Genomic DNA, 15,338 nt, shown 5'->3' with positions numbered 1-15,338 from the left:
CATGCACTTGGAAACATGGCCAGCCCTTTGAACAATTCTCTTATGCCAAGTACCCAAAGAGCAGGGAAGAGAGGGCGCATCCATCCTCCATTTCGTTTTCAATGCAGGCTTGTCACATACAGTGCTTTACCAGATACACGAAGACATAACTTTTCCCAGAACACTTTTTCTGCAAAGACCACTTCTTTCCAGAAAATGCCATGTTTATTTTATGTAAAAATCATTTACTATAAATTTACTCTTTGTTTTAGGGATTTTTCTGGTAGAACTGAAGAGTAGAAATAAGCTGTGGAAAAAACATCTGAAAATTTTTAAAAATTTATCTTAGTTTGACATTTACTCTCAAGGGTTCTCTAGGCAGGATTTTCACCAAAGAGAAATAAAGAAAAAGCAGGGTTATAAGATTCTACCTTCTCCTGGAGACCTGAAAAGCTGTTATTTTATTGTATAAGGAGCTGTCAAACTATTACAAATGTATTCCTGGATATTATAATAAAAATGGAGGCCAGATAGGTAGAGAGGGAGACAGTCCCCCTGAACGGTACCTCCCAGAGTTCGCAAACAGCCTGTCCTTTTCATACTGCAAACACTTACAAACACTGGGTACCACAAAGCCAGTGCTCTTTCCAAAGCAAGACTGCCCTTGAAGGAAAAGAGCCAGGGAACGGAAGGGTGGAACCAGAACAGGAGGCATGCTCTGACGCTGCTCTCGCTCTGGACAGGCGAGGGACTGTCCATTTTAATAACCCTTTCTCTGGGTTTCAGCTTCTCCCTCTATTGTGACAAGAACAGACTTAGGATCTTGAGAGGCCGGGGACTGAACTCAGAGCTTCTCCTAAAGCCAAGATCTTCAAAGGACAACACCATTCGTGAAAAGGCAGCCTAAATAACAAGCTGCTCACTGTTAAGTCAGTTCATACAACTTGATCTGGAGGGCTGGGGGTTGCTGGGTGGTGGCCAAAGAGCAGAGTGTGGTGGCTGAGGCAGGAGGACTGCCATGGGTTGGAGCCTAGTTTGGGTTACCGAGTAGATTTTAGAACAGCCTGACTATAGAGTGAACCCCTGTCTGAAAAACAAAAACAAAAAATCCCCAAACCACCAAAACAAAAGTCGCAGCTTGCTAACAGAGGTAGTCTCTGGAGCCCTGGCCACAGACCCACCTCTTCTAGCTTTCCTTCCAGTTGCTTTCTAGAAAGCAGCCATTCTGTATGAGCTTCCCTGTATGTGGACAATGACTGCTCTCAAAGTTTAGCCAGGGCCTCTGGGGAACTCTTAAACTCGCTCTCTGACAAATTCCTCTCCTAAAGTCTTGTACAACCTAAGTACTTGAGCTATCCGAGGGAGTTCATCTGACTAAATGGTCAGTTTCTGATACACCCGGTTCTGTCTTTTGAAAACTGCTGTCCTTCCCCTTTTCAACAGTGAACCACCCATTTGGTATCTCCAGGACTTTCAGGAATTTAAAACACTCGAGGAAGCAGCCCACTCTGGTTAAGAGTCACAGAGGGGTTAGATGTCCCAAAGCACGGATAACTGGATGATATGATAAAAACAGCAGGTGTTTAGTATCGGCAAGGCCACTGTGACGGAGGCTGGGCTGTAATCTTGACTCTGTCAGGTCTGCGTTTTCCCTCAGCATGTTTCCGCTCACACTGATCACTCTTCTTCCACACACTTCCAACTTCTTCAGTCCTTCCCACTCTTTGAACCTCCCCTGGAAGGTGACCCTTAATCGCTCTGTCAGAGGTGACTCTATTAGCTTGCCACACCTCTTAGAATAGCTTTCACATTTTGCCTTGTGTAGGAACATGGCCGCCATAGCACAGCCACAGAGTCAGCCCAAGCGCTATCTTTGGTCGTCAAATGGCACGCTGGACAAAAGGCCACAGTAGACTAGCCAGTGAACCACACCAGAATCCTTCATGTCCTAAAGGCCAAAGTCTAGAGGCTGACCACTCTGACCATAATCACTGGCATATTAATTTCATGCTATAATGTGTCAATTGCTTGGATATTCTATTTTATTTTTATTTTCTCAGGCATATTCTATGACAGAGAATATTATTTCCATTTTATAGGAAAGAAGTCCAGAGAGATCTCAGTTAATACGGCAAGTTCTGGGCATGCTAGAGCACATCTACAGGCAAATTCCTAGAACATGTTCCTAGCATACATGAGGCCTTGGATTTGAGGCCCAGCACCCCAAAAAGAAAGATTTCAATTAAACAGAAACAGATTCTTTTTAAGTTTAACAGGAGGCTCTTTTCACTGTCCTGAATTATCTTTTTTTTTTTTTTTTTTTTTTTTTTTTTCGAGACAGGGTTTCTCTGTGTAGCTTTGCGCCTTTCCTGGAACTCACTTGGTAGCCCAGGCTGGCCTCGAACTCACAGAGATCCGCCTGGCTCTGCCTCCCGAGTGCTGGGATTAAAGGCGTGCGCCACCACCGCCCGGCCTGAATTATCTTTTTAAAGTACCGACCTCATCAAATTTTAGGACTGTTCCTACCTAAACTGACTTTCCTGAGAGAACATACCTGCCATTCATCAGCACCAAAACAGAGCGGTTGTTGACTTGCTTGTCACTTTGGTGTCTTTTCTAAAATCACACAGAACATGTTCAGGAAATAGACACATGGAAGACTGCATGTACAATTTAAAAGTTTAAAATAGTTCCCACTACAGTTCTTGTTTGTGATCCCCCTTCCATATCCCAAAGCACCCCCGCCCCCACCATTAAAACTGGGCTAAGAGGCTAATTTTCAATGGAGGCTTGGAAGGAAGGTATAAAAAGAACTAGGGAAACGAAAGAGACACAATCTTTGTGCTAAAAGTATGTGTGTGTGTGTGTGTGTGTGTGTGTGTGTATGTGTGTGTGTATGTGTGTGTGTGTATGTGTGTGTGTATGTGTGTGTGTATATGTGTGTGTGTGTGTGTGTGTGTGTGTGTGTGTGCGCGCGCGCGCACCCTAGAGCCTAGGAGCTTGAAAACAGATGACTCAGTCAAGAGCTAAGAGGACAGGGTGCAGGCCGACAGCACTGGGGAGTTCTTTCTGTATAAAGAACCTGGAACACACAGAAACACTTCAGCGGATGTGCCAATGAAGGGCCGATATTCAGAGGCAGCGAGAGAACACATACAGCACATGCCCCAGTGACAGGATTCACAAGAAGCACCCCCTTCAAGTGGGGTTCTTCCAGGACTGGGAAGGGGCAAGGCAGGCAGAATACTCAGTTTTCCATGCTTCAAGGTTCTCCCAACATTTAATCTAAAGAGACCGAGTTCTGAACCAGAAATGGCTGGGTTGCCTTATGTTGGCAAGTTGAGTTTTCAGTTCTCACTAGAAGGAGACGGTACCAGGGAATGTATGTGGTTCTGAGCTAAAATGGGTTTATACAGCACCGTTTGTTTGTCTGGGTTGTGACTGAAATTTAAACCACTACATGTGCTAAGCCTATATTTTACCGAGTTAAAAAGAGTAGGAAATGTCATACTCTTAAACTCTGGTCCATAACGTGTCTTGACAAAATCAGGCCTCTTTGAAGACACTGCAAGGCTGGCTTCCCAAACCCCACCTGCAGGTTTCAGATCCAGGCCGACCCCTTCCAATTAGCACTGGCTGTGAAGGCCAGTTTCTCTTTCCAAGGCCAGGAAAAGAGTGGGTCTTTGATGACGTCACAGGGCGCCTAGCTGTGCATGCCACACAGAAGTAGCATTTGGAAAGGGAAATAAAGAACGCTGGAGTCCATCCGGTTCTCCCACCGCCCCCGCGGCGGGTCGCAGCAGTTCGTGCGGTGGCGGCCGAGGCGGTGTAGCTCCGTGACGGGTTCGGCCTCGCACGCGCCTCCCACCCAGCGCCGCCACGATGCCCAAGAGGAAGGTTAGCGCGGACGGAGCGGCGAAGGCGGAGCCCAAGCGGCGCTTGGCGAGGCTGTCGGCCAAGCCCGCCCCTGCCAAGGTGGACGCGAAGCCGAAGAAGGCCGCGGGGAAGGATAAACCATCAGACAAAAAAGTGCAAACAAAAGGGAAGAGAGGAGCAAAGGGCAAACAGGCGGAGGTGGCTGACCAGCAAACCACAGATGTGCCTGCAGAAAATGGAGAGGCTGAGAACCAGAGTCCAGCCTCTGAAGTCGAAGAGAAAGAAGCCAAGTCTGACTAACCATCCATCGTGTCTGTCAGTGTCCCCGCCTCCCTTCTTGTACAATCCAGAGGAATATTTTTATCAACTATTTTGTAAATGCGAGTTTTTTAGTAGCTCTAGAAACATTTTTAAAAGGTGGGGGGAAGTCCCGCCTCATCCCATTTTTTAAGTGTAAATGATTTTTTTAAGAGGTTAAATCACTTGCTGGTTGTTTATTTTTTGGTACAACCAGAAAATAGCAGGATACTGAATCAGGAGAGGCTGTGACTGTCTCGGGGGTCACCATAACATTCCGTAGAGGGGGCTAGTTTTATATCCTACAACACAAAGCATACTTGGAGTCTTGGTCGTGCATTTGTGTCTGGAATATTTTCAGTTATTTCTGGTCTCGTGTTTCTAGTAGACTGTATCCTAAAAAACCACTCCTCGGTCCTTGCCCTGTCAGAACTGTCTCTGGTCATGGCAGTCCATTTTCCTAACAATTGTGATAATGTGCTGTGAAAGATTGAAATTTTGAATATGTACTGTATGTGACATAAAATTGTGAGTCAGTGGAATTAAGGATTGTGAGCATTTGATTGTTATGTGAGGTCTTAGGGAAAACTTGCCAAGCTTAGGATGGAACATCACTGGAATAAGTTCAAAGAGAAACAATAATACATGGCTCTTTTGGTTACGTGAACACAATGTATGACTCTTAGAATTTGGGTCCATGTTTTAAGAATTGAAATGTCTGTGTACTCAACCAATAAAGTCTCAGTTGTGAAAGAGTAAAAAAAAAAAAAAAAAAAAAAAAAAAAAAAAAAAAAAGAACGCTGGAGAGAAGGGGAATGTGGGGGGAGAGAAGAAAGAAGGAACAGGAAAAGGAAGGAACAGAGGACAGAGGGGAAGGGGAAGGAGTGTGAAGTGGGAGGAGAGTCAGATGAAGAAAGCCAGCCGAAGCTAAGGGGTCAGGGCTGGGTTACTGAGAAGATAGGGAAGGAAGTCTGGAGGAAGGGCTAACAGTGGTGGAGCAGGAAAAAAGCCCCTTTCTGGCCAAGCAGGGACCAAGCAGAGTCATGGGCTTGTGGACATGATATAACCTCTGGGATAGATAAGGGAACAAGCATGAGAAACATCTCTCTATTTAGCATTTCTTGGCACAAGGTAGCTCTGGAAGTCTTCTTGCCCACAGCCCGATTACTAGGTATAGTGTGGGAAGCCCCGGAAGCTACTTCACCACATCATCGATGGCGTCCTTCACGCCGGTTATGGAGAGCACCACGATCAGGGGTATCACAGTTGTGTACCATGCCAGGGAAGAGATCTGAGGAATCAACTTTGAGAAGGAAATAGAGAGGTCTTAGGTCGGGAATCCTAAAGAATAACATACTTCCCCAAATTTCTTGCCCTCACCATCATTTTTACCTCTCTGGGTTTATTATTATAAACCAAAAGGTTATAGTTACTTTTCACTTGTTATAACCTCCCTGCATTGCTAAATTCAAGTAAACATTTCCCAAAAAGGCTGTAAGTTGCCACTTACATGTTGTGAATGTCTCTGCCTTAGTCCTAATGGGAAAGAGTCATTTCCTCCCCAATAATGAAAGGTATCGGAAGGTAGAGTGTTTACAGTTTACATGGCAAGGATAGAGAGATGGCTCCATGGTCAAAAGCACTGGATGCTCTTCCAGAGGATCCAGGTTCAATTCCCAGCATCAACCATCTTTAATTCCAATTCTAGGGGTTCTGATGCCCTCTTCTGTATGTACCAGGCATGCATATGGTACCAGGCATGTAAGCACACATACATAAAACTAAAATGATTTGAAAACCTGGGCATGGGAAGACCGTGTATTCTCCCACATTTTCAGTACAAGGGAGGGGGAGACAATCTGTCCCCTTCTCTCAATATGAGGCCACCCTACATAGATCCCTCCCCCTGTGCTGGCTCTCTTGTATTCTATAACATTCTTTTCCCTTGGTATGTGTCAACTCCTATCACAGCGGAATAGGATTGTAGTTAGAGCTGGGGTGAAGAATCTGCTTTCTCATGGTCAAGCTGAACTGCGGCTGTCCAGTCACACCGAAGGAACTCCCGCTCCATAGGACTCCTTCCTTTTGTCTCCTTCACACGGAGGCTTGCTTCACACGGATAACCCTGACCTCTGCTGCGCTAGGGAGCTGGTCACAGGCCCCAGCCACCCATCTGTCAATGTCAAATAAGAGTATATCTTCCAGTCTAGGTACTGATCACATGACCTGACCCCAGAGAAGATAAGAAAACACTGGAAAATGCCTTAGCAGGCCATACCTGTAAGAACAGCAAAATAAGGAAATAAGCATTTGCAAGTCTCTGGAACTGTTCAAACAGGTTCATGGGCAGGAAGTTAAACAAATTGTATTTTGAGGTCTTGATGGTATTGTCCTATAGGTAAAATACAAAAACAATAACAACAAAAAGCAAACACAAGTGGAAGAACCAGGAAGCTAGCTCAAAACTGGTCTGTTTGTCTCTCAATACTCAGGATATAATTATTGAACGTAGCTATATATTAAACCTGTGGCAGGAACTATGAATACAGAGGTGAACGAGACAGGGTCACAGTTATGGAGAAAGAGAACTAACATTTGTATAACTGTACTGAAATTCATATCCATCATATAAGGTGAGTGTTACCACATCTATTTTATAGATGAATGAACTGAAGATCAGAGACATTAAACAACTGTATAGTGCTTCAAGGTGAGTAAGGGCGCCGCTGTAGTCACATTTAGGTCTGTATGATATCCAGAGCCAGTTCTCCTGTATCTCACTGCTTTGTTTTCTGAACAGAGAAAGGGAAAGTCCCTCCCACTGCCACACTGTACCATGGTTATTATCCAGAACCTCTAACTCAGAAGTCATAAATTAATATCCTGCAGGAACCACAAATACATATGGTTATGTAGTCTTCATATACTGAGTTATATGTACACATGATTGTGTGTGTGTGTGTGTGTGTGTGTGGCTATAGATGTAGGAAACAACATGTAAGACACTCTTTGAAGTGGTGTTATATGCCTGTAATTCTAGCACTTGGGGGGTCTGAGAGAGACGGATTCTGAGTTCAAGGCCGGCCTTCTTTCAGAAGCCAAGCCAAACCAAGGAAGGCAAAGCACTGTTTGTGACTAAGGCTGGAGATTACCCAAAGGGTCTTTTAAAGATAGATCTGAAGAGGAAATCCTATATAACTGAAAAGAGAAAAAGTAGAAAGCTATTATGAAATTAGGACTCTGGAAAATATTAAGATCCAGATAATGTAAAAATATAGAAAAAAGAAAATATGCTCATATTTCCTTATGGACACTCTTCCTTCCTTCCTTCCTTCCTTCCTTCCTTCCTTCCTTCCTTCCTTCCTTCCTTCCTTCCTTTCTTTCTTTCTTCTTTCTTTCTTTTTTCTTTTTGGTTTTTCGAGATAGGGTTTCTCTGTGTAGTTTTGGTGCCTGTCCTGGATCTTGCTCTGTAGACCAGGCTGGCCTTGAACTCACAGAGATCAGCCTGGCTCTGGCTCTGCCTCCTGAGCGCTGGGATTAAAGGCATGTGCCACCATTGCCCGGCCCATATTTCCTTTCTGTATGAAGGCACCAATGAGTATATGAGAAACTAACCTATAAGGGAGCAGATGTGAACAAAGATGGGAGCTGAAGCACGATTTTATAAAATGTTTGCTATGTTATGAATTACTTCATAAATAAATAAGTGAAAAATGAAAAATCAAACAGGAAATTGGGCAAATCATTAATAGGTAGTTTTAAAAAATACAAAAGGCTAATTAACAAAAAAGATGATTGATTTCACTAAAAAATTGGAAAGTATGGGTAAGAAATGTCGTTTTTCATCTAGAGCTGGCAGGGATGGAAGGAACTGATAATAAGTAGCTTAACCCGGGCCTAGGAACTGCAAGGCTGCAGCCCCAGGGGGCGCTAGAAAGCCAGCCGATCGGAAGCCAGCTTGGGCTACCAAGAGACCCTGCCTCAGAAAAAAAACCAAAAATCAAAATTGGTTTGGCAAAAATACGAAATGAGAGGCTTGCTATGGTGGGTGAATGTGTAAATGGATATAACCTTTTCAGAAGGCAAGCTGCAAAAATGTGTCACCGGTTTTTTGTTTTTTAAATGTGTGTCCCTTTAGGCCTAGGCAATTCACTTCCAGAAAGCTCGTAACATTTACACACACAGGCGTGCCCACTGATACACATAATGAAGTTCACCTAGCACCATTTACCACAGGAAAATACTGGAGACACTGTAAATGTCCACGCACAGAGGCCGGCTGCGCAGGTTAAGGTTCATCAGTAAAACGGGAAACAGCACCTCAATGGAGCAAGCGGAGCCGGCGAGCGTGTGCTGACATGGAAGTCTAGGCGACACAGGAGATCCGTGGGAGGATTTTACGAAAGCCAGGAGACTTCTTTTCTGGGCGTTACACATAATACAGAATCCCAGACATGTTCTCCCGAGTGAAGGACTGGGTTAAGTTTGCCTTCTGGGCCTTCGTTGCACCGTGTATGACAGCGGGGCTTAAGCTGGCATCTAGGCTGTCGTTTCTGCATCAATAGCGACGTCTTCCTTCCCCTCAAAAGGAGAATGTTCAGAACACTACCCACTTCTGAAATAGTGGCAGGTAGGAGACTTACCGGATAGTCAAAAAGAGAGTTGAATCCTCTATTGTTGGCCTGCAAAATTCTTTCTTCTGAAAGGAGAAGGAGAGAGATGGTGAGACCCACATCCCTCTCAGTTAGCCTGAGATGTGAAGACTTCCCTAGCTCCTCACACCTTCTGGCTGGGGATATCTGTTTTAAGACTACTCCAGTTTTCATATGATGATTTTGCCAGGTGCTTGAAGTTAGCAGACTCACTCATATGAAAACTGGATGAGTTACAAACTATAATAAATAGTGAATCTGTTAAGATGAATATATATATATATACACATATATACATATATATATGTATACACACACACACACACACACACACACACACACACACACACACACACACACACACAGAGCTGTCCCTCTGTATCTGTGGGGTTTCATTTCAGGTCTCTATGGATACCTAATTCATGAAATTCTTAGAGAACATAATGTAATGTTTTCATGTAATCCATGTAACCCTCCTTCAAATTTCACATCTTCTCCAAACTAAACATAATACTCAAATGAATTTAAATGCCATTTAAATACCCATTAAACTATAGTATTTAAGGAATCATGACAAGAAAAAAATTCCTTAAATATTTAGTACAGATGCAATTTTTGTTTCAAATATTTTCAGTCATGGTTGAACCAATGGATTTGGAGCCCATGTATGTGAAGGGTATGTATAGATAAAATACATAGCTGTTGCTATCTACCCACTAGAGACTTATGTTCTAAGGAAGCATTCCTTCAGTCTTTAATTCTTCCTTGACTCAACAGCATTTGAATTTTTGGCAGGGGTAAGGAGGCCCTCTTTATGTCTTAGTGTTGTTGGATGAAGCAAGTACCCTCCCTGGCCATCTTCAGACTCCTAATCCTAGTGAGAAAAACAAATATACAAGAGCAGAGATACACATAAGCATACAGGGTTTGGGGGTGTAAAGAATAGATGAAGTAGGATACACAAATATTACTAAAGGGAAAATGTCTGCAATTGTCTGTCTGTCTGCCTATCCATCCATCATCTATCTATCTATACTGTGTGTATATGTGTGTAGAGGGAAGTTTTTCTAGACCTTGTAATCAAGCTAATAATGCATCTTTAGATTATTTAAGACTATGCATTCAATCTGCTGTCCTACTGTGTATTCAGCTTAAGTTTAACCTCCTTTAGGAGAACAACGTAAACCTCACCTTGCCTTGGATTTCCAATGCAATCAGCTTTTCAACCTAAGCTAATGTATAACTTTAATCTTAAACTATATATTTTCCATGCCCCTAACCAAGAAGTGTGTGTGTGTGTGTGTGTGTGTGTGTGTGTGTGTGTGTGTGTGTGCGCGCGCGTGCGCGCACGCGCGCGTGCACAATCTTACCAAAGATACCTAAACAAGGCTGGGTATATAGCCAGCTATACAGATTATAGTTTGTTCTAGGAGAGTCATGTATCTATTACATTCATTTTGTGATGACCATATTTATTGATTCCTAGGAGTATTACAAGCTGCATAAAGATAGAGAAGCTGTAGACTCACAGGAATGGGACTGAAATGACGTTTTCTCATACCTTGTTTTGACTGGCTAGTGGCTTATTTGCAAGAGCTTCTGCTAACCACTGTAGCCTAGGTTTTCCAAGGTGGTGGGACATGTATGACCCAGATAATGTAGTCACATCCGGGGTTCAGAGCTCCTTCAGTCATGGCCTGAGTTCTTCATGTTCGAACCTTCTTAAGGGTTCTAACAGCTACCTGGCTGAGGTAGAACACCAGGCAGTACTGCTAAGATTATCTACTCACTGCATAGGTGATGTCCATAGTTTATTTGGTAGTGGTGTATAAAATCCATCTTTCCCATTATACTTGTCCTTTATCCATCCAACCATATCCCACCTACCAGCATAGCCACTCCCTTTATTTTTATTATCATTTTACATTTGATGAAGTTCTAATATTTTTGCTGAATTTCATATTTCCTATTAGATTTTATTTTACTCTTTTTTAACTTAGCAAAAGTTTGACAGGCTTTCTCAAGTACTCCTTTGGGGCCATGTGCATGCCTATAATCCCAACACTTGGCAGGTTGAGGCAAGGAGAATATAAGTTTGAGACCAGTATGGGAGACCTATCCCAAACCCTCTCTCCTCCCAAAAGCAAATAAAGATTAATTCAAACTTCTCTAGAACTTGTAAATAATATAAGAAAAAACTAAAAGAACTAAGTGTTCCCTATTGTTAATTCAAAGATTACTACTATTTGATTATTCCTACATGAAACAAGAATGACAGGATGTGGTCTATGCATGGGAGATTAGAATTAGAAAAGATTGGAAATCATCTTAGGTAAGAAGAGTCTAGAAAATGTTCTAATGAAGAAGTTCTGCTGTACAAATAAAAGGGGCAAACATAAAACTCAGGGCTGAAATCAATAAACTAGAAACAAAAACAATACAAAGAATCAATGAAACAAAGAATTGGTCTTATGAGAAAATCAGTAAGATTAACAAACCTTTATCCAAATTAACTAAAACGCAGAGAGAGAATATCAAATAAGAAAATTAGAATGAACAGGGGTGTAGTGGGTAGCCATTCCAGCTTGGATCTGGAAGTTCCAACCCCCATTGAGACTCTGGCAACTGTCATGCCTACGAGGCGGGGCCAAGGGAGGCGTCTGGAGACCCGAGACCTGGATGGGCGATTTTTCTCTTTGTTCCTGGACCCTAGATGGTGGAGGTTGACTGAGCAGAGCTCCAGAGAACACCGCTGGACTGCAATACACCTTCCCCAGACCCCCGCAATCTACCTATTCCTTCATTTGTAAGTCACCCACTAAATAAATCTTCCTTTTAACTACGTGGAGTGGCCTTAATAATTTCATCAATACAGGGGGCATAACAATCAGCACTGAGGAAATCCAGAGAATTATAAAGGCACACTTTAAAAACCTGTACTCTACCACATTGGAAACTATAAAAGAAATGGATAATTTTCTTGATACATATCACTTACCAAAGCTAAATCAAGATCAGATAAGCAATTTAAACAGACCTATAAGCCTTAGTGAAATAGAAGTAGTCATTAAAAGTTTCCCAACTGAGTAAGCACAAGGAGCAAGCCAGTAAGCAGCACTCCTCCAAGGTCTTTGCTTCACTTTCTTTGGGTTCACGCTTCTGCTCCTGCCTTGACCTCCCTGTATGATGAACTATGACCCAGACTTGTCAGCCAAACCAACTCTTCCTCCCAAGTTGGTTTTCATCAGTGTTTTATCCCAGCAGCTGAGACCAAAGGGAGACATAAACATTGACATAAGTGATGAAGCATCTGCTGTCTAATGGGAGGGGGTGATCTAAAACAGTTATAGCAAGGGGAAGTGAGATGGCAGAGAGAAGAAGAATGGTCATTTGTGAATTAAATTGCCTCTGGACAGTTGAGGTTCTGTCTCAGCAAGTACTCCAGGTGGCACCCAAAGAAAGTGAAGCAAAGACCTCGCAGGAGTGCTGCTCACTGGCTTGCTCCTTGTGCTTCCTCAGCCTGTGTTCTTCTGCATCGCAGGACCGGAGCCTCAGGTGTATCACCACCCAAAATGGGCTGTGCCTTCCCATACCAATCATTAATCAAGAAAGCAAGTGCCCCACAAACATGCCTACAGCTCAATCTAAGAGGGGAATTTCCCAATTGAGATTTCCTCTTTCCAGCTTGTGTCAGGCTGACAAAATCTAATGAATACAGTTTGAATCTAAATAAAACCCAGCCTAGCAAACAGTTCTCTCTTTCCCATAGTTTCCTGATCCTCCCATGCAAAATGCAACCCCTGTTCTTATTCCTGAAACCATTAATATACTGTGCCTATATTTTCATTATTTCCCTGTCACACTGACTCTTAACACCTGTAAGAATCATATTCCCTTTATTATTAGCATACAAGTCTGCAAAGGATTTCACAGTTTTCTAGTAGCGTCTAAATGAGTCTTTGCACTGTTCTGCCTGCTTTCCCATAATGCATCACTTTCCCCTTACATGTCAAGTTGAAAGCTCTGGTTCTAGTCTTAGACAAGTTTAAGATTCCAGTTCTACCTCCAACTAGTTGTATAATTTCATACTGTGTATCTCTGGGTACGTTGCCTTATGAGTGTAATAAAAAAGTAATAAAATCTAAAAAAAAAAACCCAACTGAAAAAAGCCTAGGGTCAAATGGGCTTAGTGCAGAATTCTACTGAACTTTCAAAGAAGAGTTGAGGTCAATCAATATTCCCCAATTATTCCACAAAATAGAAACAGAAGTAACATTGCCCAATTCATTTTTATGATGCCATAGTTACCCTGATACCCAAACCACATAGAGACCCAACAGAGAGAATTGCAGACCAAAATTCCCTCATGAACATACATGCAAAAATGCTTACAAACTGAATCCAAGAACACATCAAAAAGATCATCCACCATGACCAAGTAGGCTTCATCCCAGAGATGCAGGGATGGTCCAACATAGGTAAATCGATAAATGTAATCCACCATATAAACAAACTGAAAGACAAAAACCATATAATTGTCTCATTAGATACAGAAAACATCTTTGACAAAATCCAATACCCCTTCATAATAAAAATCCTGGAGAGATTAGGGATACCAGGGACACACCTCGACATAATAAAGGCAGCACACAACAAACCCAGAGACTGCTTAAAAACAATGGGGAGAAACTCAAAGTGATTCCACTAAAATCAGGAACAAGACAAGGCTGTCCACTCTCTCCATACCTATTCAATATAGTACTTGAGTCTTAGCTAGAGCAATAAGACAACTAAAAGAGATCAAGGGGATACAAATTGGAAAGGAAGAAGCCAAAGTATCTTTATTTGCAGATAATATGGTAATATAAATAAGTGACCCTAAAATTTTCACTGGGAAACTCCTACAGTTGATAAACCCTATCAGCAAAGCAGATGGATACAAAATTAATTCATAAAATAAATATATACAATGACAAATGGACTGAGAAAGAAATCAGGGAAACAATACCTTTCACAACAGCCTCAAATAATACAAAATATTTTGGAGGTAACTGTAACCAAGCAAGTGAAAGACTTGTATGATAAAAACTTCAAGTCATTGAAGAAAGAAATTGAAGAAGATATCAGAAGATGGAAAGATCTCCCATGCTCATGGATAGATAGGATTAATATAGTAACAATGGCCATCCTACCAAAAGCAATCTACAGATTCAAAGCAATCCCCATCAAAATCCAACACAAGTCTTCACAGATCTTGAAAGGACAATTTTCAGCTTCATATGGAAACACAAAAAAACCAGGATAGCTAAAACAATCTTAAGTAATAATAATAACAATAGACTGTTGGAAGTATCACAATCTCTGGCCTCGAATTTTATTACAGAGCTATAGCAATAAAAACAGCATGGTATTGGCACAAAAAAAAAAAACAGACACACTGATCATGGAATCAAATTGAAAACCCAAACATAAATCTACACACCTATGAACACCTAATTTTTGGTAAAAGACAGCACCTTCAACAAATGGTGCTGGTCAAACTGGATGGCTGCATGTGGAGGAATCCAAATAGATTCGTACTTACCGCTCTTATACATATCTGTGCAGTTATGCTGCACAAAACTCAACTCCAAATGGACCAAGACCTCAACATAAAACCAGACACACTGAACCTGACAGGAGAGAAAGTGGGGAATAGGCTTGAACACACTGCCACAGGAAAAGACTTTTAGAAAAGAACATGGATAGTATAGGCACTAAGATCAATTAATAAGTGGGACCTCATGAAACTGAGACGCTTTGGCATGGCAAAGTGTACCATCATTTGGGTAGAATGGGAAAATACTTTTACCAGCTACACATGTGACAGAGAACTAATATCCAAATTTTATATTAAAAAAACAACTCAAAAATTAGATATCAAGAAAACAATAACCTAATTTAAAAATGGAGTACAGATCTAAACAGTGAATTCTCAAAAGAGGAAACTCAAATGGCTAAGAAGCATTTGAAGAGATGTTCAACAACCTTAGCCACTAGGGCAATAGACCTTGCCTTGGAGGTGGTGGGAATGGGGAGTGGGTTGAGGGGGAAGGCTGGGGGGCAGGAGGAGGGAGGACAGGGGAATCTGTGGTTGGTATGTAAAATGAATAGAAAATCTCTTAATAAAAATTATTTTTAAAAAAGACAAAACTACTTTGAGATTTCATCTTACACCCATCAAAATGGCTAAGATCAATAATATGTGACAGCTCATGCTGGTGAGGATACGGAGTAAAGGAACACCCATTCATTGCTGGTGAGAGTGCAAACTTGTACTGCCACTATGGAAATCAGTGTGGTGGTTCCTCGGGAATACGAAAATTGATATACCCCAAGATCTAGCTGTACCACTCGAGCTTATACCCTACATGCTCCATCCTACCACAGAGACACTTGCTCAACTATGTTCATTATGACTTTATTCATAATAGCCAGAAATTAGAAACAACCTAGATGTCCCTCAGCAGAAGAATGGATAAAGAAACTGTGGCA

General features: G+C 42.0%; 1 protein-coding gene and 1 pseudogene across 6 annotated transcripts in view; one reads left to right on the top strand and one right to left on the bottom strand.

The window, feature by feature from the left end:
- Positions 1-15,338, bottom strand: part of LOC102905298 (phospholipid-transporting ATPase FetA) — a 98,853-nt gene that overhangs the window by 46,160 nt on the left and 37,355 nt on the right. For 2 of the 6 annotated variants that reach the window (XM_076564078.1, XM_076564079.1), the window contains exons 4-8: positions 13,197-13,317; positions 8,796-8,851; positions 6,431-6,544; positions 5,357-5,455; positions 2,534-2,595 (exon numbers count right to left, since the gene is read on the bottom strand). In XM_076564078.1, the coding sequence (XP_076420193.1) occupies positions 2,534-2,595; positions 5,357-5,455; positions 6,431-6,496 (227 nt within the window). In that variant the 5' untranslated portion in view covers positions 6,497-6,544; positions 8,796-8,851; positions 13,197-13,317. Of the gene's footprint in view, positions 1-2,533; positions 2,596-5,356; positions 5,456-6,430; positions 6,545-8,795; positions 8,852-13,180; positions 13,318-15,338 lie in introns of all 6 variants that reach the window. The other 4 variants (XM_076564077.1, XM_076564080.1, XM_042271039.2 and 1 more) reach the window with 2 other exon arrangements.
- LOC102908129 (non-histone chromosomal protein HMG-14 pseudogene) lies at positions 3,723-4,950 on the top strand (annotated as a pseudogene).

The sequence above is a fragment of the Peromyscus maniculatus genome, chromosome 2 (genome assembly GCF_049852395.1).
Source record: "Peromyscus maniculatus bairdii isolate BWxNUB_F1_BW_parent chromosome 2, HU_Pman_BW_mat_3.1, whole genome shotgun sequence".
NCBI lineage: Eukaryota > Metazoa > Chordata > Mammalia > Rodentia > Cricetidae > Peromyscus > Peromyscus maniculatus.
The sequence above is the reverse complement of the archived record's forward strand: the minus strand, read 5'-3'. Positions and strand labels throughout refer to the sequence as shown.